Source organism: Ovis aries, chromosome 12 (assembly GCF_016772045.2).
Source record: "Ovis aries strain OAR_USU_Benz2616 breed Rambouillet chromosome 12, ARS-UI_Ramb_v3.0, whole genome shotgun sequence".
NCBI classification, from domain to species: domain Eukaryota; kingdom Metazoa; phylum Chordata; class Mammalia; order Artiodactyla; family Bovidae; genus Ovis; species Ovis aries.
The window spans coordinates 68,399,993-68,418,651 of record NC_056065.1 but is presented as its reverse complement, the minus strand read 5'-3'; the positions used below and the strand labels follow the sequence as shown (position 1 = coordinate 68,418,651).

The following is an 18,659-nucleotide window of genomic DNA, read 5'->3' as shown; positions in this document are numbered from 1 at the left end:
ATAGACATTGCTGATTCATGTGCTTTCTCCTGAATCTCTTAACAACGAGCCTTAGGTAGCAGCTACCATGCAGCCAGAGGGTAAAATTCCTATATCCATATAGTCTGTGTGCAACTTCATCCCCAAGTAGTTCTTAGAAAAGGATAGCAAAATATAATTGGGATTATGACAGAATAATCACATAAAGTTGCAATGATATTTGGAATAGCCTGTATAAGAAAAGGGGAAATTTGTGTGTGTGTGTGTGTTTTTTAATAAGGTAGGTTTTTAAAAAATTATTAACTTGATGTCTTTGCTGTGTCTTTGCTGCTGCCTGTGGACCTTCTCTAGTTATGGAGAGCGGGAGCTAGTCTGGGGTTGCAGCGCTCAGGCTTCTTGCTGCCGTGACTTCTCTTGTTGTGGAGGATGGGCTCTAGAGTCCAAGCTCAGTAGTTACGGCACATGGGCTTAGTGGCTGTGCGGCTTATAGGATCTTCCTGGACCAGGGATGGAACCGATGTCCCCTGCATTGCAGGGTGGATTCTGACCACTGAACCACCAGGGAAGCCCTGTGCTTTTCTTTAAATATGATATTTAATAAAAGTGGAAAAGCTTTGGCATTTAATCTCAGCAGTTGGTTCATGGGATTTGTGGCAATGCTATGTGGAAGGAGTTCCTATGAATGATATCTGAGTCCTGCACCTGCTGAAATCTGCTTGGAACTGAGCAGTTTGAGAGTATCCCTAGTATATTGTTACTTGCATTTCATTTATAGGCTCTACTAAAAAAAAAAAGCCAAGTGTTCAGCTTGAAGGCCGTGTGTATGTGTTGGTCTGCAGTGGCTTTATTCATTCTGTAAACACTGCTAAGGTCAGAGGACGGAATGGTGAACGATAGCTACCCAGTGGTCCCTGCACTCACAGAGCTTACCATCTCGACACAGGAAATCGCTCATAGGAAATGTATAAAATAATCATAAACGCTTTGAGTGCTATAAGACTTCCTTGGTGGTCCAGTGGTTAAGAATCTGCCTGCCACTGCAGGGGACACTGGTTTGATCCCTGGTCCGGCGAGATTCCCCAAACCCTGAGGCAGCTAAGCCCATGTACCCAACTACTGAGCCTGTGCTCTGCAATAGGAGATACCGCTGCAGTGAGAAGTCTGGGCACCAGAGCTAGAGAGTAGTTCCCCCTTGCTGCAACTAGAGAAAGCCTGTGTGCAGTGGTGAAGACCCAGTGTTGCCAAATAAATAAAAAACAAAACAACAAACAACCGTTAAGTGTGATAAAGGAAACAGGATTCTGTCTGCAGAATGTTTAGGAAGTTGGGTATAGGAGTAGGGAACAACCTAATTTAGACAAGGTGGTCTGAGAATGCCATCCAAAAGGCACGAAGTCACCATGTGAAGAACACGACCAAGGAGGGAGCCTTCTGAGTCTATAGAGCAGTGTGACAAAATCTCTGAAATTAGGGACTTCCTGGTGGTCCAGTGACGAAGACTCCCATGCTCCCAATGCCGGGGGCCTGGGTGCAATCCCTGGTCAGGGAATTAGGTCCCATATGCTGCAACTAAGAGTTCACGTGCCTCAACTAAAGATCCCGCATGCTGTGATGAAGATTGAAGGTCCTGTGTGCTGAGAAGACGTGGAGCAGCCAAAAAAGCGGGGGAGGGGCGGGGGGTGGAACAAAACTCTGAAATTATAAACATCTATGGACATTTTCAAAATTGAAAGGAAGCCATTGTGGCTGGAGTCAGGTGGAAAATAGTACGAAGGAAGGTTGGAGCAGTAGGAAGAGATGGTAAAGAACTAGGGTACAATCTAAAGTGACAAAACACAGGAGGCTGGTGATTGAAGGGAAGGTTTAGGATAGCTCCATGAATTTGGCTAGTTCACAATATAGGTAGTGTTTACAAATTATGAGGATGGTGGAAAATACAGACGGAGAAGAGAAGGTGGAGAAGAGGCGGCTCTGGGCCCAGCCCAGGTGACCCCCAGCACGTAGGGTGAGACAGGAGAAAGAGCCAGCAAAGAAACTGAGAAGACAAGAGGAGGCAAACCAGGAGAGTATCCTGTTCCTGAAGGCACGAGTGGAGGCTGTCTTGGGACTGAAGGAGTGGTCAGCAGCATCAGATTCTGCTCAGAGGTTGAAAGAGATGAGAGCTAAAGGATGGGGTCTGTAACATGGGGCTTGATGCTGTTTCAGGAGCAGCTGGGATAAAAGGAGTGGGAGTGGGTTGAGGAGTGGTTGATGAGAAAGTGGACACAGCATGTATATAAACACATGTAGGAACAGCTATTTGGGATCATGCACAGAGAAGCCAGATGCCTCTAGGGCTGCAGTTTTGCTAGTCCTGCACCGTGAAGGGAGAGAGGGGCAGAGGAGTGGGGAGCATGTGGAAGGAAATTCTTAAAGTGACAGAAGATGCACCTAAGCTGGCCAAGGAAGGAAACACAAGCCTGGAGGGGCTTGAGTGTAAAGGTGTTGGTGGTCCTGTTGATGAGGTCAAGAAATTACTGTAATAGAAGTACTTAAAAAAGTGAGAAGCCAAAGGAGCCAAGGAAGGTTTGGTCCAGGGTGTCTTAGTTGTAAAGTTGAGGTTTCAGAGATCCCGTGTTCCTTGTGGAGGTGACCTGGGGTTGGAACAAAGGAAATTGCCCCTGGAGGTGAAGTCGCCATTTAAAGTGGATTAAGTCATCCCTCTGTATCCACAGGAGATGGGTTCTAGGCCCTCCAGATTCCAAAATTCACAGAAGTTCAAGTCCCTCATATAAAATGGCATAGTGTTTGCATCTAACCTACACACATCCTCCCGTATGCTTCAAGTCTGCATGTGCTCAGTTGCTAAGTCATGTCCGACTCTGCAACTCCATGGACAGTAGCCCGCCAGGCTTCTCTATCCTTGGGAATACTGCAGTGGGTTGCCATTTCCTCTTCCAGGGGATCTTCCCGACCCAGGGATCGAACCCAAGTCTTCTGTGTCTGCATTGGCAGGTGGATTCTTTACCACTGAGCCGCCTGGGAAGCCCATACTGGATTACTTAAAATAGCTAATACTATGTAAATAGTTGTAAATACTCTTGCCTGCAATGCAGGAGACCCTGGTTCGGGAAGATCCCCTGGAGAAGAGATAGGCTATTCACTTCAGTATTCTTGGACTTCCCTGGTGGCTCAGACAGTAAAGAATCCACCTGCAGTGTGGGAGACCTGGGTTCGATACCTGTGTTGGGAAAATCCTCTGTATCTTCCAGAGCAACCCACTCCAGTATTCTTGCCTGGAGAGTCCTCATGGACAGAGGAACCTGGTGGGCCCCAGTCCATTGGGTTGAAAAGAATTGTACAGGACTGAGCGACTAAACAACAACAATAAGTAACTCACTAGAATATGTAATTACAGTGTAAATGCTGTGTGGAAAATTCCTGGTACACAGAAAATTCAAGTTTGACTTTTTGGAACTGTCTGGAATTTTGGGGGAGGGGGTATGGAATATTTTTGTTTTGTAGTTGGCTAAATTTGTGGATGTTTAATCTGTGGCTATAGAACATCAACTGTACATTGCTAAGAATTATAGCACTAATTTTATATAGATTTTGTCTTGCCTGTAAATGATTTTTTTCCCTTCTATGCTCAGTGTTCCTAAATATATATGTCCAGGTTCTTAATTATCTTCCCATAATTTTATTGTTTTTCTAATTAGGGTCAACTGAATGAGCTCATGCTAGAAAATAGTGAATTGAAGAAGAGTTTGGATTGTGTACACAAAGACCATATGGAAGAACAAGGGAAAATGAGAGGAGAAATAGCTGAATATCAGCTACGGCTTCAGGAAGCTGAAAACAAACATCAGGCTTTGCTTCTGGATACAAACAAACAGGTAAAAATGGGTGGTCTGGTGACTGGGCAAGCTGAAGAGTATGTGTCGATGGTGGTGATGAGGCATTTTTTGCAAGGAAGCCAGTGTTGTTATGCTTCACAATTTTTTGAATGGTCTCGTTCTATTAACTTCCCTTTCTTTCCCCCAGTTATTTGCACGTGTCTTATTTTATGCCTTGAGTTTTTAAAAAATACATTTCCATCTTGGAGAGAGTTCGAAAAACCATGGTCTTGGAAGAGCCTGGTGGGCTACAGTCCATGGGGTCGCAAAGAGTCGGACACGACTGAGCGAGCTCACTTCACTTTGGAATAGCAGTTTTCTTTTCTGTTTGTTTCCCTTATGATGTTTTTACTTGAGCCTCCTGGCTAAAGTAACATTTTTCTGCCCTAGCATGAAATGGAAATCCAGACATATCGAGAGAAACTGACTTCTAAAGAGGAATGTCTCAGCTCACAGAAGGTGGAGATAGACCTCTTAAAGTCCAGTAAAGAAGAACTCAATAATTCTTTGAAAGCGACCACTGAGATTTTAGAAGAATTGAAGAAAACCAAGGTATGTACACTTATCATTACTTCATAACTTAGAATGGCTCATACATGTAACAGTGGTTTGAGCGGTATGAAATTAAGTGTTTTCATTTTAATTTTCATGAAAAAGGTTTTTGTAGTGATGAATAAAATCATTCATCAGTTGTCTGCTGAGTTGTTTCTACAAATGAGAGGAGAGCATGCAGTTCCACAGCTTGAGCAGACTTTATTCATCACTCAGTGAATCCTGTCAAAGCAGAGGATGTCAGAGACTTCTGGAAGTGGATATGAAGATCAAGCCTATAACAGATGACGGCAAGCCCCTCCAGATGTAGATAATGATTTGGTGAAAGTCTTAATGATTGGTCTTCAGGTTCACTACCACCAAATCTTCTTTTCCATGACTTTGGGGCTCAAGGTGGGCCAAGCACGTGGCCAGCCATACATAAGTATACGTTCTCCTCTTCCTCTCGATGCAGGGACCATCAAACTTTTTTCTTTAGAAAAAAGGTGAACCCTAATCTCAGTATTGTTAGACTGTGTGTGTGGGCTCAGTTGCTCAGTCATGTCTGACTCTTTGCGACCCTGTGGACTGTAGCCCACTGGGCTCCTCTGTCCATGGAATTTTCTGGGCAAGAATACTGGAATGGGTTGCCGTTTCCTACTCCAGGGGATCTTCCCTACCCAGAGATCCAGCCCATGTTTCTTGTGTCTCCTGCATTGGCAGGCGGATTCTTTACCACTGTGCCACCTGGACAGTTCCATTGTTAGAGTATAGGAAGTCCTATAGTAATTCTACTTGGAGAAGGAGGCTGTTTTTATTCCCACAAATACTTTGCATAAAACGAATACCATCCAGAATGTAAAATATGAACCTGGAAAATAAATATCTTTCAGAAAAGTTAAGATAACTAGGTATAGATTTCTTATGTTTATAGTCTTATACAATTATCACAGTGAAGGAAATATACCAAGGAAATACAAACTAAGTTTAAAATAACATTAATGATCAATAATGTCCTGTTGCTACAAAATGAGAGATAATAGGTTTAATAACAGAAAGAAATAGCTTCAGGTCTACTTTTTAATTTACTTACTTTCTCCTTTTTTAAAATCTTTGACAGTTGTACTGTGGGGAATGTCTATTTATATATGTACAAAATGGTACACTGTTAGTTGAGTCTATTCAAATCTCATAATTTTATTGAAGTTGATAAGCATTGTTGAAATTGAATTAAATCTGTCTCTGATCCATTTATGTTTGGAATCAGAAATAGAAAATTCTGAAAGTGCAGACTTATTGCAACATTGCTGATGAAATTATTTCAAGGTGAAAGGTACAAAGAAGGAAATCTACTTGTAACATCAATGTGCTACTAAGCTGCTTCTTTCTTTTTTTGATAGTTTGGTCTGCCTTTGTATGTTTATGATCTCTTATCAGAAACTCTTAGAGCTAGATTGTTTTAGAATTCTGTATTTCTTAGATATTAGATAATGTAATGCATAAGCCACAGATCACATAATATCCTATCAAAGTCTGGGTGATACTTTAATCAAATTCATAGTTTTATAGCAAAATGTATGAATATTTTCACAAGGTGGGATAAATAAAGACTGTAAATTCCTTTATATCTGTTCAGGTCAAGTTTTGCCTGTAAATCATTTTCAGAACTTGTTTTTTTGATTTTGCAATTGTGCTTAAGGAACTATGAACATGTACTACTAAGAAGTGCTTGATGACATAATTCTCCCACCATTCTGTTCACTTTTTGTTTGAGGTACTATAACATTTAAATTTATGTTATAAACCATAATATCATTTGGCTTTAAATTAGTGTTGTGAGCCACATCTCTGGCCTTCATCTGGTGTGACTCAGCAAATGTCATCTCAGGCATTGAAACTGTGCAACAGCACAGAATCGCAAATGGGACACAATCCTCTCATCTGGAGTGTTCGGCCCACCTAGAGTAGGTCCATGGACCCCTGCCCCTACCTCCCGGGTGTGATTCCTGTTGGGTAAACACAGATATATTGGGCTACTTAGTAGGGCATTATCTTAAGAAAGGCAGTGACAAAGACAGTGTTTATTGGGGGGACTTAGGACACTGAACAGAGACGAGGAATTGTTTTATGCATCTTTAGATGTTTTGTCTTGTTCTTAAACTTACAGCATATGATTCTTAATTTTATCTCATTATTATTTTTCCATATGCTCACGAAAAGCAATTCAAGGTTTTTAAGTGGAATTGCTTTCATTTTGTAGATGGAAAATCTAAAACATGCAGATAAATTGAAGAAGGAAAACGATCGTGCCCAGAGTAAAATAAAGTTGTTGATGAAATCCTGTAAACAGCTGGAAGAGGAAAAGGTGATGTTGCAGAAAGAACTGTCTCATCTTGAAGCTGCACAGGAGAAACAGAGAGCAGGTGGGTGCTAGCCGGGCCCACATAGACAAGCTCTGACTGGCGCCTACTAGTGACGTCACATACACATCGACAGGCCCTGACTGGCGCCGACTAGTGACGTCACACTGGTGTGTCTGCGCAGGAAGCGTGGTCAGCGCTCTGTTTTGTGGCGGCACGCCGAGATTGAGCGGTGAACCGTTTCCCAATTTCTGAATTTTGTGCACGGGCTGGGGTCATTAATGGGATTCAGAATGAAGCCTGCATTTAAAAAATAGAATGACTGCACCTTCTGTTCTATCAAACGTTCAAAAACCTGGCAGCCCCGTTTGCTAATGAGCCTTTCCAAGAAGAGTTATTCATGTGGATGTCCATTACCTAGTTCCTACATTAAAGGAAGACTGGCCTCTGAGCTGGCACTGGGAATTTACAAACAGATGATTCTAGTTGTCCTTGGCTCTACTAAATAGGTTGGGGACTATATTTTTGGGTGTGTAGGTAGAATGAAACAGTAGTAACAACGCTTTTTGTCTCGTTTCTCCACACACACACCCCTAGAGTGGAATGCTTTTTCTGTATGGATAGATGACGGCAAATATAGTACGTATGGCTCTTCTGGACCATACATAGCTTGGCAGGGGTGAGGGGTCAACAGTCTTCCCTGCTGAGAAGAGTAGGCAGAATGGACTGGGGCTTCAAGGATGGAATCAATGCCAACCAGGCGGCTACAAGTGACTGAGACATCTTTCCATGTAGTGTCCTTCAAACACTTGTCCGTCAGATCCTCCATTGCCTCCATGCACTTTTCAGCGTTTCTTTGGACTTGTCTTTTCACTGGCCCCTGCTTGTATCCCAATATACAGCCTTGATGTATTCCTTTCCCGATTTGGAACCAGTCTGTTGTTCCATGTCCAGTTCTAACGGCTGCTTCCTGACCTGGATACAGATTTCTCAGGAGGCAGGGTAGGTGGTCTGGTATTCCCATCTCTTTCAGAATTTTCCAGTTTGTTGTGATCCACACAGGGCTTTGGCATATTCAGTAAAGCAGAAATAGATGTTTTTCTGGAACTCTCTTGCTTTTTTGATGATCCAACAGATGTTGTCAATTTGATCTCTGGTACCTCTGCCTTTTCTAGAACCAGTTTGAACATCTGGAAGTTCTCAGTTCACATTCTGTTGAAGCCTGCCTGGCTTGGAGAATTTTGAGCATCACTTTGCTAGCATGTGAGATGAGTGCAATTGTCTGGTAGTTTGAGCATTCTTTGGCATTGCCTTTCTTTTGGATTGGAGTGAAAACTGACCTTTTCCAGTCCTGTAGCCACTGCTCAGTTTTCCATATTTGCTGGCATATTGAGTGCAGCACTTTCACAGCATCATCTTTTAGGATTTGAAATAGCTCAACTGGAATTGCATCACCTCCACCAGCTTTGTTTGTAGTGATGCTTCCTAAGGCCCACTTGACTTTGCATTCTAGGATGTCTGGCTCTAGGTGAGTGATCACACCATTGTGATTATCTGGGTCATGAAGATCTTTTTTGTGTAGCTCTTCTATGTATTCTTGCCACCTCTTCTTAATATCTTCTGCTTTTGTTAGGTCTATACCATTTCTGTCCTTTATTGTGCCCATCTTTGCATGAAATGTTTCCTTGGTATCTCTGATTTTCTTGAAGATATCTCTAGTCTTTCCCATTCTGTTTTCCTCTATTTCTTTGCATTGATCACTGAGGAAGGGTTTCTTATCTCTCCTTGCTATTCTTTGGGACTCTGCATTCCAATGGGTATCTCATTCCTTTTCTCCTTTGCCTTTCGCTTCTCTTCTTTTCACAGCTATTTGTAAGGCCTCCTCAGACAACCATTATGCCTTTTTGCATTTCTTTTTCTTGGAAATGGTCTTGATCACTGCCTCCTGTACTATGTCATGAACCTCCATCCATAGTTCTTCAGACACTCTGTCTATCAGATCTAATCCCTTGAATCTATTTGTCACTTCCTCTGTATAATCCTAAGGGATCAGGAAAGGAGTACATCAAGGCTGAATATTGTCAACCTGCTTGTTTAACTTATATGCAGAGTACATCATGAGAAATGCTCGACTGGGTAAAGCACAAACTGGAATCAAGGGAGAAATATCAGTAACCTCAGATATGCAGATGACACCACCCTTATGGCAGAAAGTGAAGAAGAACTAAAGAACCTCTTGATGAAAGTGAAAGATAAGAGTGAAAAAGTTGGCTGAAAATTCAACATTCAGAAAACTAAGATCGTGGCATCTGGTCTCATCACTTCATGGCGAATAGATGGGGAAACAGTGGAAACAGTGACAGACTTTAATTTCAGGGCTAAAAATCACTGCAGATGGTGACTGCAGCCATGACATTAAAAGACACTCCTCGGAAGCAAAGTTGTGACCAACCTAGACAGCATATTAAAAAACAGAGACATCACTTTGCCAACAAAGGTCCATCTAGTCAAGGCTATGGTTTTTCTAGTAGTCATGTATGGATGTGAGAGTTCGACTATAAAGAAAGCTGAGCACTGAAGAATTGATGCTTGTTAAACTGTGGTGTTGGAGAAGACTCTTGAGAGTCCCTTGGCCTGCAAGGAGATCCAACCTAAAGAAAATCAGTCTTGAATATTCATTGGAAGGACTGATGCTGAAGCTGAAACGCCAGTACTTTGGCCACCTGATGGAAGGGCTGACTTATTAGATAAGACCCTGATGCTGGGAAAGATTGAGGGCAGGAGTAGAAGGGGATGACAGAGGATGAGATGGTTAGATAGCATCACGGACTCAAGGGATATGAGTTTGAGTAAACTCTGGGAGTTGGTGATGGACAGGGAGGCCTGGCGTGTTGCAGTCCATGGGGTCACAAAGAGTAAGACACGACTGAGCAACTGAACTGCCTCCCAAAGCCTTTACAACAGTAACTTTGTATTCTCTGTCGACTTTTACTGTTCATTCACTTAAAATAGAAAGAATGGACAGAGGAATATACAGAGTGTAATAAATTAATTCATTTTAGGTAGTATAACTACAAGGTGGTTTGATGGATTGGCTGAAATACTAGTTTGAGATATTGTTGGGTTATATTTAAACTATCCCAGTAAGTATGTGCGTTCCCCTGTTGACTGAAGACTCTGCCTGCAAAGTAGTAAAGAATCTGCCCGCCAAGGAGGATACGTGGGTTCAATCCCTGGAGAAGGAAATGGCAACCCACTCCAGTATTCTTGCCTAGGAAATCCCATGGACAGAGTAGCCTGGTGGGCTACAGTCTGTGGGGTCTCAAAAGAATCGGGCATGGCTTAGTGAGTAAACAACAATAAGTATGTAACTCACTAGAATATGTATCTTCATACAATCCCTTCCAAATAAGAGCTGTTTGAAATATAAGAACATCTGTAGCTACATTTTCCCCCATTCCTCCAAAATAAAAAAAATCAAGGTTATCTGCTTGATGATGCCCAGTGTTAACTAGAGAAGTGTCATGTTACAAATAACTTGTCATTTTACTTTTGACAGATACCGTTGTAGATGCTAATGTCGATGAATTAATAACTGAAATGAAAGAACTGAAAGAATCCCTTGAAGAAAAAACCAAGGAGGCAGACGAATACCTGGATAAATACTGTTCCCTGCTTATAAGCCATGAGAAGTTAGAGAAAGCCAAAGAGATGTTAGAAACACAAGTTGCTCGTTTGAGTTCACAACAATCTAAACTTAATCTTCGGAGTTCTCCTTTGGTGAATTCGGTTGCTCCAGGACCATCCCCAGTCCCTTCTGCCACTGAAAAGAAGTTACCATCTGGCCAAAATAAATCTTCAGGCAAAAGGCAAAGGTCCAGTGGGATTCGGGAAGATGGGGGAGAAACCACACCCTCTACACCAGAGACATTTTCCAAAAAAAGCAGGAAAGCCATCAAAAGTGGTACTCACCCTCCAGAGGATGCAGAAGATGCTGAATTTGAGCCAGAGGGGCTTCCAGAAGTTGTAAAGAAAGGTATGACATAATTTTAAAAGTATTTGTGTTCTTTTAAAGAAATTCACATACAAAAAGAAAAAAGGCATTTGTATTTGGGGATTATTACACCATGGTCCTAGTTAATCTTCAGAAGCAATAGTCCACTGTTAAATTGGAAAGGTATATACTTTCTTTTCTGTTGTGAGAGAAGGACAGGTCTAATTACTTATGTCACAGTACAAAAACTACTAGGAGATTTGAAAAATGACTGTCAGAAAACTGTTTGGAATTTGATATTTCTGTGCTGAAAAATCCCCAAATCAAAGATAACCCTTCAAGTTTCCCACCTTTAGTGTTGTGCGGCCCAGGTAGTAGGGGAGTGGAGGGATGGGCCCTGATGCTGGCTCCTGGCTGCAGCTGCTTACCACGTTTGTTTTTTTTTTTTTTTTTAACCCCAGTGTTCCTCAACGTGTAGCCCAGAGACTGGGGCCAGTCTAGGAATGTTTGTTACTGGCCCATGACCAAAACAATGTATAGAAATCATGAGTTAGAGTTTAAAATTTTCATAGCCATTTGCTATTTTGCTGTTTGCAATATCCAAGCACATAATCCGTTTTTATTATACTCATTGTATTATATAAAAGTATCATTCCACAGCAGATGAGAAATTGCTCCCCACCCCTCTTTCTGTAGAACTAGAGAAAAACAAATATCATATATTAATGCGTATATGTGGGATCTGAAAAAATTGCTATAGATGATCTTATTTATAGAGCTGAAATAGAGACACAAGTAGAGAACAAACATGGACAGCAAGAGGAAAAGTGGGGAGGCAGGATGATTTGGGAGATGAGGACTGACATATATATATATATTGACATATGACATTGTTGATCCTATGTATAAAATAGGTAACTAATGAGAACCTACTGTATAGCATGGGCTTCCCAGGTGATAAAGAGTAAATGATAGTCTTTAAGAATGATAAATAAAGAATCCGCCTACCAATGCAGGAGACCAGCATCCGACTCCTGGATTGGGAAGATACCCTGGAGGAGGGCATGGAAACCCACTCTATATTCTTGCCTGGGAAATCCCATGGACTGAGGAGCCTGGTGGGCTACGGTCCAAAGGGTCACCAAGAGCCAGACACAGCTAATTGACTAAACCGGCATGCACTGTATAGCGCAGGGAGCTCTGTTGAGTGCTCTGTGGTGGCCTAAACGGAAATGCAGTTCCAAAAAGAGGGGTTATGTGTATACGTATAGCTGATTCACTTTGCTGTACACTAGAGATTAACACAGCATTGTAAAGCAGCTATACTCCAGTAACAATTTATTTTTAAAAATGAATTCTGGGATATAGAAAACTAATGGTTACCAGTGGAGAGAGGACTGGGGGAGGGGCAAGATGGGTGCAGGAGACTAAGAGGTACAGACCTACTATGTTTGAAATAAATAGGCTACAAGGATATATCATTCAGCATAGTGAATAGAGCCAGTAATGTAGCCAATATTTTATAACAACTAAAATGGAATATAACCTTTAAAAATTGTGAATCACTGTGTTGTACACCTGAAACTAATATAATACCGTCAATCAACTATACCACAATTAAAAAGAAAAAATTCTGGGAAATGATTTGGGGGTAAAAAAAAAGAAATTTTTTTTTTTTTTTTTTTTTTTGCCATAGATGGTTTGAGAGGCACTATTCTGAGTAATTCTAACCCTTAGGAAATCTAACCTCCAAATAGTTTGCTTGCTCTTTTTCATTACTGTTTTTTATTTGTAGGTAAAGGGTTAAAAACAAAGCAAAAACACAGCTCTTGTAGTTACTGTAGTTACTTTAAAGCTGTTCCGAGCCTGTGTGACATGCTTTCTTTTAGTGTCCTTGGGATTGCTGTTCTCCTCTTGGTCATCACGAGTTGCATCAGTTCCCTCTATGGGGGCAGATGATACCGAGGGAAATCGCTCTTAGCAAGATCCAGACTTTCCTCCCATCCAGTCTTTCAACGTGAGAGTAGTCACTGCAAGTAGCTGTTGTGACTTCACATTTTCCCCCTTTCCACGGGAGCAGGCCTTTTCTTTTGCCTGTCTCTTTCCATTTTACCCCCCATATTTTCCCCTCCAATCCGTCTAACAGGAAGGCCTGCTGGTTTGTTCTTAGTAGAAGCAGGAAGAACTTCTTTCTCTTTAATATTATTTCCGCCCCCACCTCCCTTTTCCCCATGTTGTTTCTTATGTTTCTAATAAGAAAAAAAAAAAAAAAAAACCTGTTAGGGATTTACTGTTTGCTGCCTTCCAGGGTAATTATGAATAAAATGGGTCCACTGTCCACTGCGGCAAGGAGGAAGTGGTTTTGGAGTCACCCTTATCCTTGCTCACTCATGAATGTCACTTGTGAATATCACTCCCACTGGAGAGGCTGATGGAATTGCAGCCAGCAGTGCTGACAATCAGTTTTGTGCCCTTAGGGTTTGCCGATATCCCAACCGGAAAGACTAGCCCATACATCCTGCGGAGGACAACCATGGCAACCAGGACCAGCCCCCGCCTTGCTGCCCAGAAGTTAGCAGCATCCCCGCTAAGTCTCGACAAAGAAAATCTCACCGAGACCTCCAAACCAACAGCTGGTGGCAGCAGATCACAAAAGGTAAGCTCTGTGAACATATATCGACTGTGTGAAATCCAGGAAATGAGAGTGGCATCTGGGCAAGGCTTTGCCATTGCACTGGCTGACTCAGGAGCTCCTGTAAACAAGCAAAGACCACTGCCTGTGCCGTGTCCTTCCGTGGTTCTGCCCAAAACTTGCTAACACACCCTTGGAGCTCTGCTCTGACACCACCATTTCCCATCAGAGTCGCTCAGTCGTGTCTGACCCTTCGAGACTTGCAATTAGAAATATTCTGCTATTTTGTGCATATTTCTTTCCCTTCCCCATCAGTCCTCCCACCTCCAACCTACCTTTCTCCATTTTTCTTTCTTACTCACTCACTCACTCACATTTGGAGTTAACTTTTAAATGTTGGTAGCCATAAAACACTGAAGTATACTGGAGTAGGTCCTAACTCTCCAGGGACCATAAGAGTTTCTTTTCCATAAAGTAACTAGTGCCTTTAAAGAGTGAAGCTTCCAGACTTGACCAAAGCTATCAACTGCAACCTAATTCCTGAAGTGAAGTCTTTGGCTCTTTCCAGTATCCCTTCTGTGATGTCGCTGATTATGTTAACAATTTACTTGTGTCCTCATATCTAATACAGATATCTTCTGAATTAATGGAGCTGTTAATGTCCTGAAGTGATTGCAATGGTAGATGTTTAAAGGTGTGCAGGAAATCACCTCATAAGATTACCATAGGGGTCACGTTTCCTTCTTTTATGAGGTACTGATGGTAAAGCAGTTTTCACGTGGAGTTTGAACTTACTTTCTAAGAGAGCTTTGCACGCTAGGGGGCCTGCTTTCCACACTGCTGTCACGTCTGCTGGGGACAGAGCAGTAACCATGGTTTCCTGCAGACTTGCGAGTGCAGGAGCTATAGGCTGCAGCAGGCGCCAGTGGTTATGAATTGCTAAGCAATTTTGTGCACTTGTGCACATGAATGGCGGGTGGTTCCTCTTGAAAGGAGGTTATAGGGGACTCATGATTAGATGCAAGCCTTCAAAACCCAGCCTATTGATTTTTAATGTAACTCAACATTTTCTGAGTCACTTTATAAAATTCTTGCCTCATCTGCTGAGCATATTTCATCATTCAGTTTGAAAAAAGAGACAGCAAGTTATCCTTTGCTAAAACGGTTGCTTAGAAACTTCAGATTATGAATCTTTGCCTGAAGTCACTGGCTGAGTGTTGAGAGATTTCCTAGATTATTTAACAGAACTGTTAGTGACAGCTGACAAGTTTGAAGGGGAACATGGGTAAGATGCAGAATAGGTGAGGATCAGTCTCTGCTTTGTCTCTGGGAGTTAGCTCCAGAGGGCCGTCCACTAACTGTACGAGGTGATTGTGAGGTCATCACCACAGGGCCTGTCAGCAGTTCAGTGGGATCTTAACCATTTTTCCTACTTATGAGTTCCTTTTCCAATGAGCTATTTGCATACCCGCCGTCTCCCCACTGTGGCTGCGGACACGGTTTGTAAGACAGTTAGGGTATGGTGCACTTAATAGGTTAAATACCTGGGAAGTCTGACCTCATCTAGTTACGGATAAGTCTGAGGCTAACTAACCAACATGAGGATCAAATCCAAAGTTAAAACTCTGATTACCAACTACAGTTACCTCAATTCAGAATCAAGAGATTGAGTCCGGAAGGGGAGGCCCAAGGGTGAACTTTGGCTATTCTGTTGGGTTTCAGAAGGAGTGTTACTAGCTCAGATTCTCTTTCCCCAGTGCAGCCTCTCTCCCCACCTCCTCTGTTTTTTAATGGGTGCAACTAAAGGTTTGATTCTCCTGCAGCTCATGGGTTCAAGGGAAGTGTCTGTCTTCTGTATCACTTTCTACTTTAAAAAAAAAAAAGGAAAGAAAAGAGTGCCAGTAAAACTCTTATTTTTTTCCTTCAAATTTCCATGGACAGTAATTTTCCATTAAGTCCTGATCCTTCAAGGCCACTCCTTTTAAGTGTCCCGCACATCATCTGAGGTAGAGGCAACCTTTCTAGGGATCTGATCTGTTGGCCAGATTTACTATGTTTTCTGTAATGAAAAGTATTTAGTTGCCTTTTAAAACCACACACTTCCTATGGAAAGAATATGCACAGGGAGATAATTTCCATCCTTTCTTCTTCTGCTTCAGAAGGCGGTCCCGGGCAGGTGGTTGGGCAGGGAGTGGCCTGTCACATAGGTGCTTCTCAGAGTTGGTACTGAACACGTATCACCCTGGTTAAGGGTCCTTCCTCTTTTTCTGTTAAAGATCTTCCTACCTGAACCGTCTACTCTTGCCCTTTCACTTTGGTTGTGACATTTTTCTATATTTCATCTGTCTTGCTCTTTCTGTCTCCTGACCCCGTATTTTTTCTCACTACTATAGAAACCTCAAAAAATCTCAACACTACCAGTGTTGCGTTACCTGGTAATGCATTACCCTCTCATCTACTTAAAGTCTCACATTTTTTGAGATCCCCCTTTCTCTTAAAAGGCAGGACATTGGAAAGGGAACTTACTTTTTTTCTGGACTTTAAATGGAAGGAGAATGATGAAAATGTTATTATGTGAGGAAGAGGCTCTAGGTCTTTTAAATGTTGTAAATAAAGCTTCCACCTTATGCAATTGTTATGACTCACTGGTACACGTTTATTTGAATGATAGAGGATCAAGTAAGATAAATGGAAGCTGGTTTGGGTTCTTATACAAATATTGAATGTTTGCCATTAGTCAAGCATATTCTGGGCACTGTGGATGCAAAGGTAAAGAGGACATAGTCTTTGCCCTCAGAGAGCTTACCTTCTGATCTGAGAAGGTCACAGTGGTCTTCAGAACGAGTGTCTGGTCATTAGACATGTCAAGGAAAGCTTTGCAAGGTGGCTCATCAGAGGTGGTGTCTGACCCTTTTCTCTAGCTTCTCTGTTTAGGTGGGGGCCTGTTTTCAGAGAAGAAGAAATAGTCAAACCGTGTACAACTCCTAGAAGAAGAATTGCACTTCAAATGTGATGACCTAAATAAGTACTTTATTTTCCATGTTGTAGAAATGCGAGTGTGATTTTAGACCTCTGTCATACTTGTGTTGCAGGTCAAGGTTTCTCAGCAGAGCCCAGTGGATTCAGGCACTACCTTCCGAGATCCCACTGCCAGATCTCTCTCCATCAGTAATCTTCCTGAGAGAAGTCCAGCGGGCAGCCCCAGGGAGGGCCTGAGAGCCAAGCGAGGCCACCACGCCCCCAGCCCAGAAGCCAGCCTGCAGTCCAAGGGCAGTGAGAACTGTAGGGTCCAGTAGAAGAGCCCGTGTGTGTCAGGACTCCTGGAAGGTGGCAGTTGTTGAACAGAAAGCAGTGTGACTGCGCTTGTCTTTATTCATCAGCAAGCACTGTACCAGAGGGAAGAAAACAACTCCTTTTGAACAGAAATATATTGACTATTTAGATCCCCCCGTAGAAGAATTAGAAAAGTTTGGAAGCACTGATTACCGCTACATTGATATTCCTCTTCTGTAATGTAAAATAGTCCTGTATAAAGCATTTTGGCAATGTTACACTTAAATGGCAAGCACTATATTACAACTCCTGTTTTTATGTGGATTTTACACTAAAAAATGCAAGTAACATTTTTTTTGCTTGCAATGGACAGCTCCCAGGAAAATGTAAACTTTTGCTTTATGACATTTCTTTTGTATAATGTTAGACATGGAATAATTTTAGATCAAGAATTCCTTTGAGTTGAGTAAAATGAAGGAAACCCTGTTACATGTTTTTCAGGAAAACATGCACGCAGATACATGTGTGGGTGTGTCCCCTCTTCCAGTGTGTGTTCTAAATCTCGGCTTACTTATGTAACCTGTTCATATTTGTGTGTGGTGTGGTGTGGTGGGCGTTGTATGTTGATTTTCGATTAGCCTGGTTGCAGGCTCCTCAAAGGTATAGTATTTTGAGTTTTCTGTCATTGTGCTGTTTCTCTTCAAGGCCAGTTTGTTGTAGTGTTTTGGTAGGATTCTCATAAATGGTGATCTATAAAATATGGCATTTTTTCCAATAAAAAATTCAATTCACCTTTGTTTTACGTACAAATGATTTCTAAATATAAATATGTTATGAACTTTGGTACCATTTCTTGCTAACTTCAACAGCCTCTTATAAAAGTAAAAATGTTTTAACAAATGGTACTACTACATTTAGAAAACACATTCAGTTATATTAAAAAGACATGGTTTGGAATGTGGGTCATGAAGATTATGTAGGCATATAATACGTTCAGCCAGTGCCTAGCACATTGTGTGTACTCGTTAAATCTCATCAACAAGGTTACAAGTATGTGGTATTTTCCAGCTCATTTATGGATGACAAAGTTTTGTAAATATGCAGGCATTCTGAGCCATATCAATTCCAAGAACTCTGGAATAAGTCCTTGTGTCCTCGAACCAGGGTAAAGAAGTTTTCCAGGACATGAACTAGTAAAAGATAATTTGCTGTTGACTTTCAGTTCAGATTTATGTATAAACTTTGACAAATACTGACATTTACATTTTAAAATTGTCCTTAGCTAGGTGGCCTGTATTGCTGGATAATGCTTCAATAATATGAAGCTGCTTAGTATTCATCTGCTGAAAGTGATATCCTGTCTTTCCTCCTGTTTTTTCAGTTGCTCGGTGTTGTGGTCTGGTGCAATATCCTTATCAAAAGTCATCCCAAGGCTGCCATGTGCTCAAGGGCATGGCCCAGAGGAGACATTACTAATACCAGGCCATCAACTTTATTGGCTGCCTGCAGTTATTGGAAGATTCCACTCAGTAGGTCTGGCTGGGTGGTTCCCTGGGTCCTTGAAAGCATCCTTTTTTTTTCTTTCCTATTAATTTTTTACTAGAGTATATTTGCTTTACAATGTAGTATTCTCTGTACAGTAAAATGAATCAGCTATGTATATACACATAATCCCTCCTGTTTGAATTTCCTTTCCATTTGGATCACTGCAGAGCACTGAGTAAGAGTTCCCTAAGCTATACAGTGTGTTTTCATTAGTTACCTATTTTACTCACAGTATCAACAGTGTATATATGGCAATCCTAGTCTCCCAGTTCCTCCCACCCCTCCTACCTTCCCCCTTGGTATCTGTATATTCTCTATGTTTGTGTTTCTATTTTGGCTTTGCAAATAAGATCATCTATACCACTTTTCTTGATTCCACATATATTAATATACGGTATTTATTTTTCTGACTTACTTCATTTTGTATGACACTATTTCCGTCCATCCATGTCTCTACAAATGACTCAATT

General features: G+C 41.7%; 1 protein-coding gene across 2 annotated transcripts in view; it reads left to right on the top strand.

Moving 5' to 3' along the window:
• Window positions 1-17,435, top strand: part of CENPF (centromere protein F) — a 63,353-nt gene extending 45,918 nt beyond the window's left edge. For both annotated transcript variants that reach the window (XM_012187749.5, XM_027975964.3), the window contains 6 exons: window positions 3,678-3,854; window positions 4,245-4,406; window positions 6,646-6,808; window positions 10,305-10,781; window positions 13,217-13,395; window positions 16,464-17,435. In XM_012187749.5, coding sequence (XP_012043139.3) covers window positions 3,678-3,854; window positions 4,245-4,406; window positions 6,646-6,808; window positions 10,305-10,781; window positions 13,217-13,395; window positions 16,464-16,667 — 1,362 coding nt within the window. In that variant the 3' untranslated portion in view covers window positions 16,668-17,435. The remainder of the gene's footprint in view (window positions 1-3,677; window positions 3,855-4,244; window positions 4,407-6,645; window positions 6,809-10,304; window positions 10,782-13,216; window positions 13,396-16,463) is intronic.
• The last annotated feature ends 1,224 nt before the right edge of the window (window positions 17,436-18,659 follow it).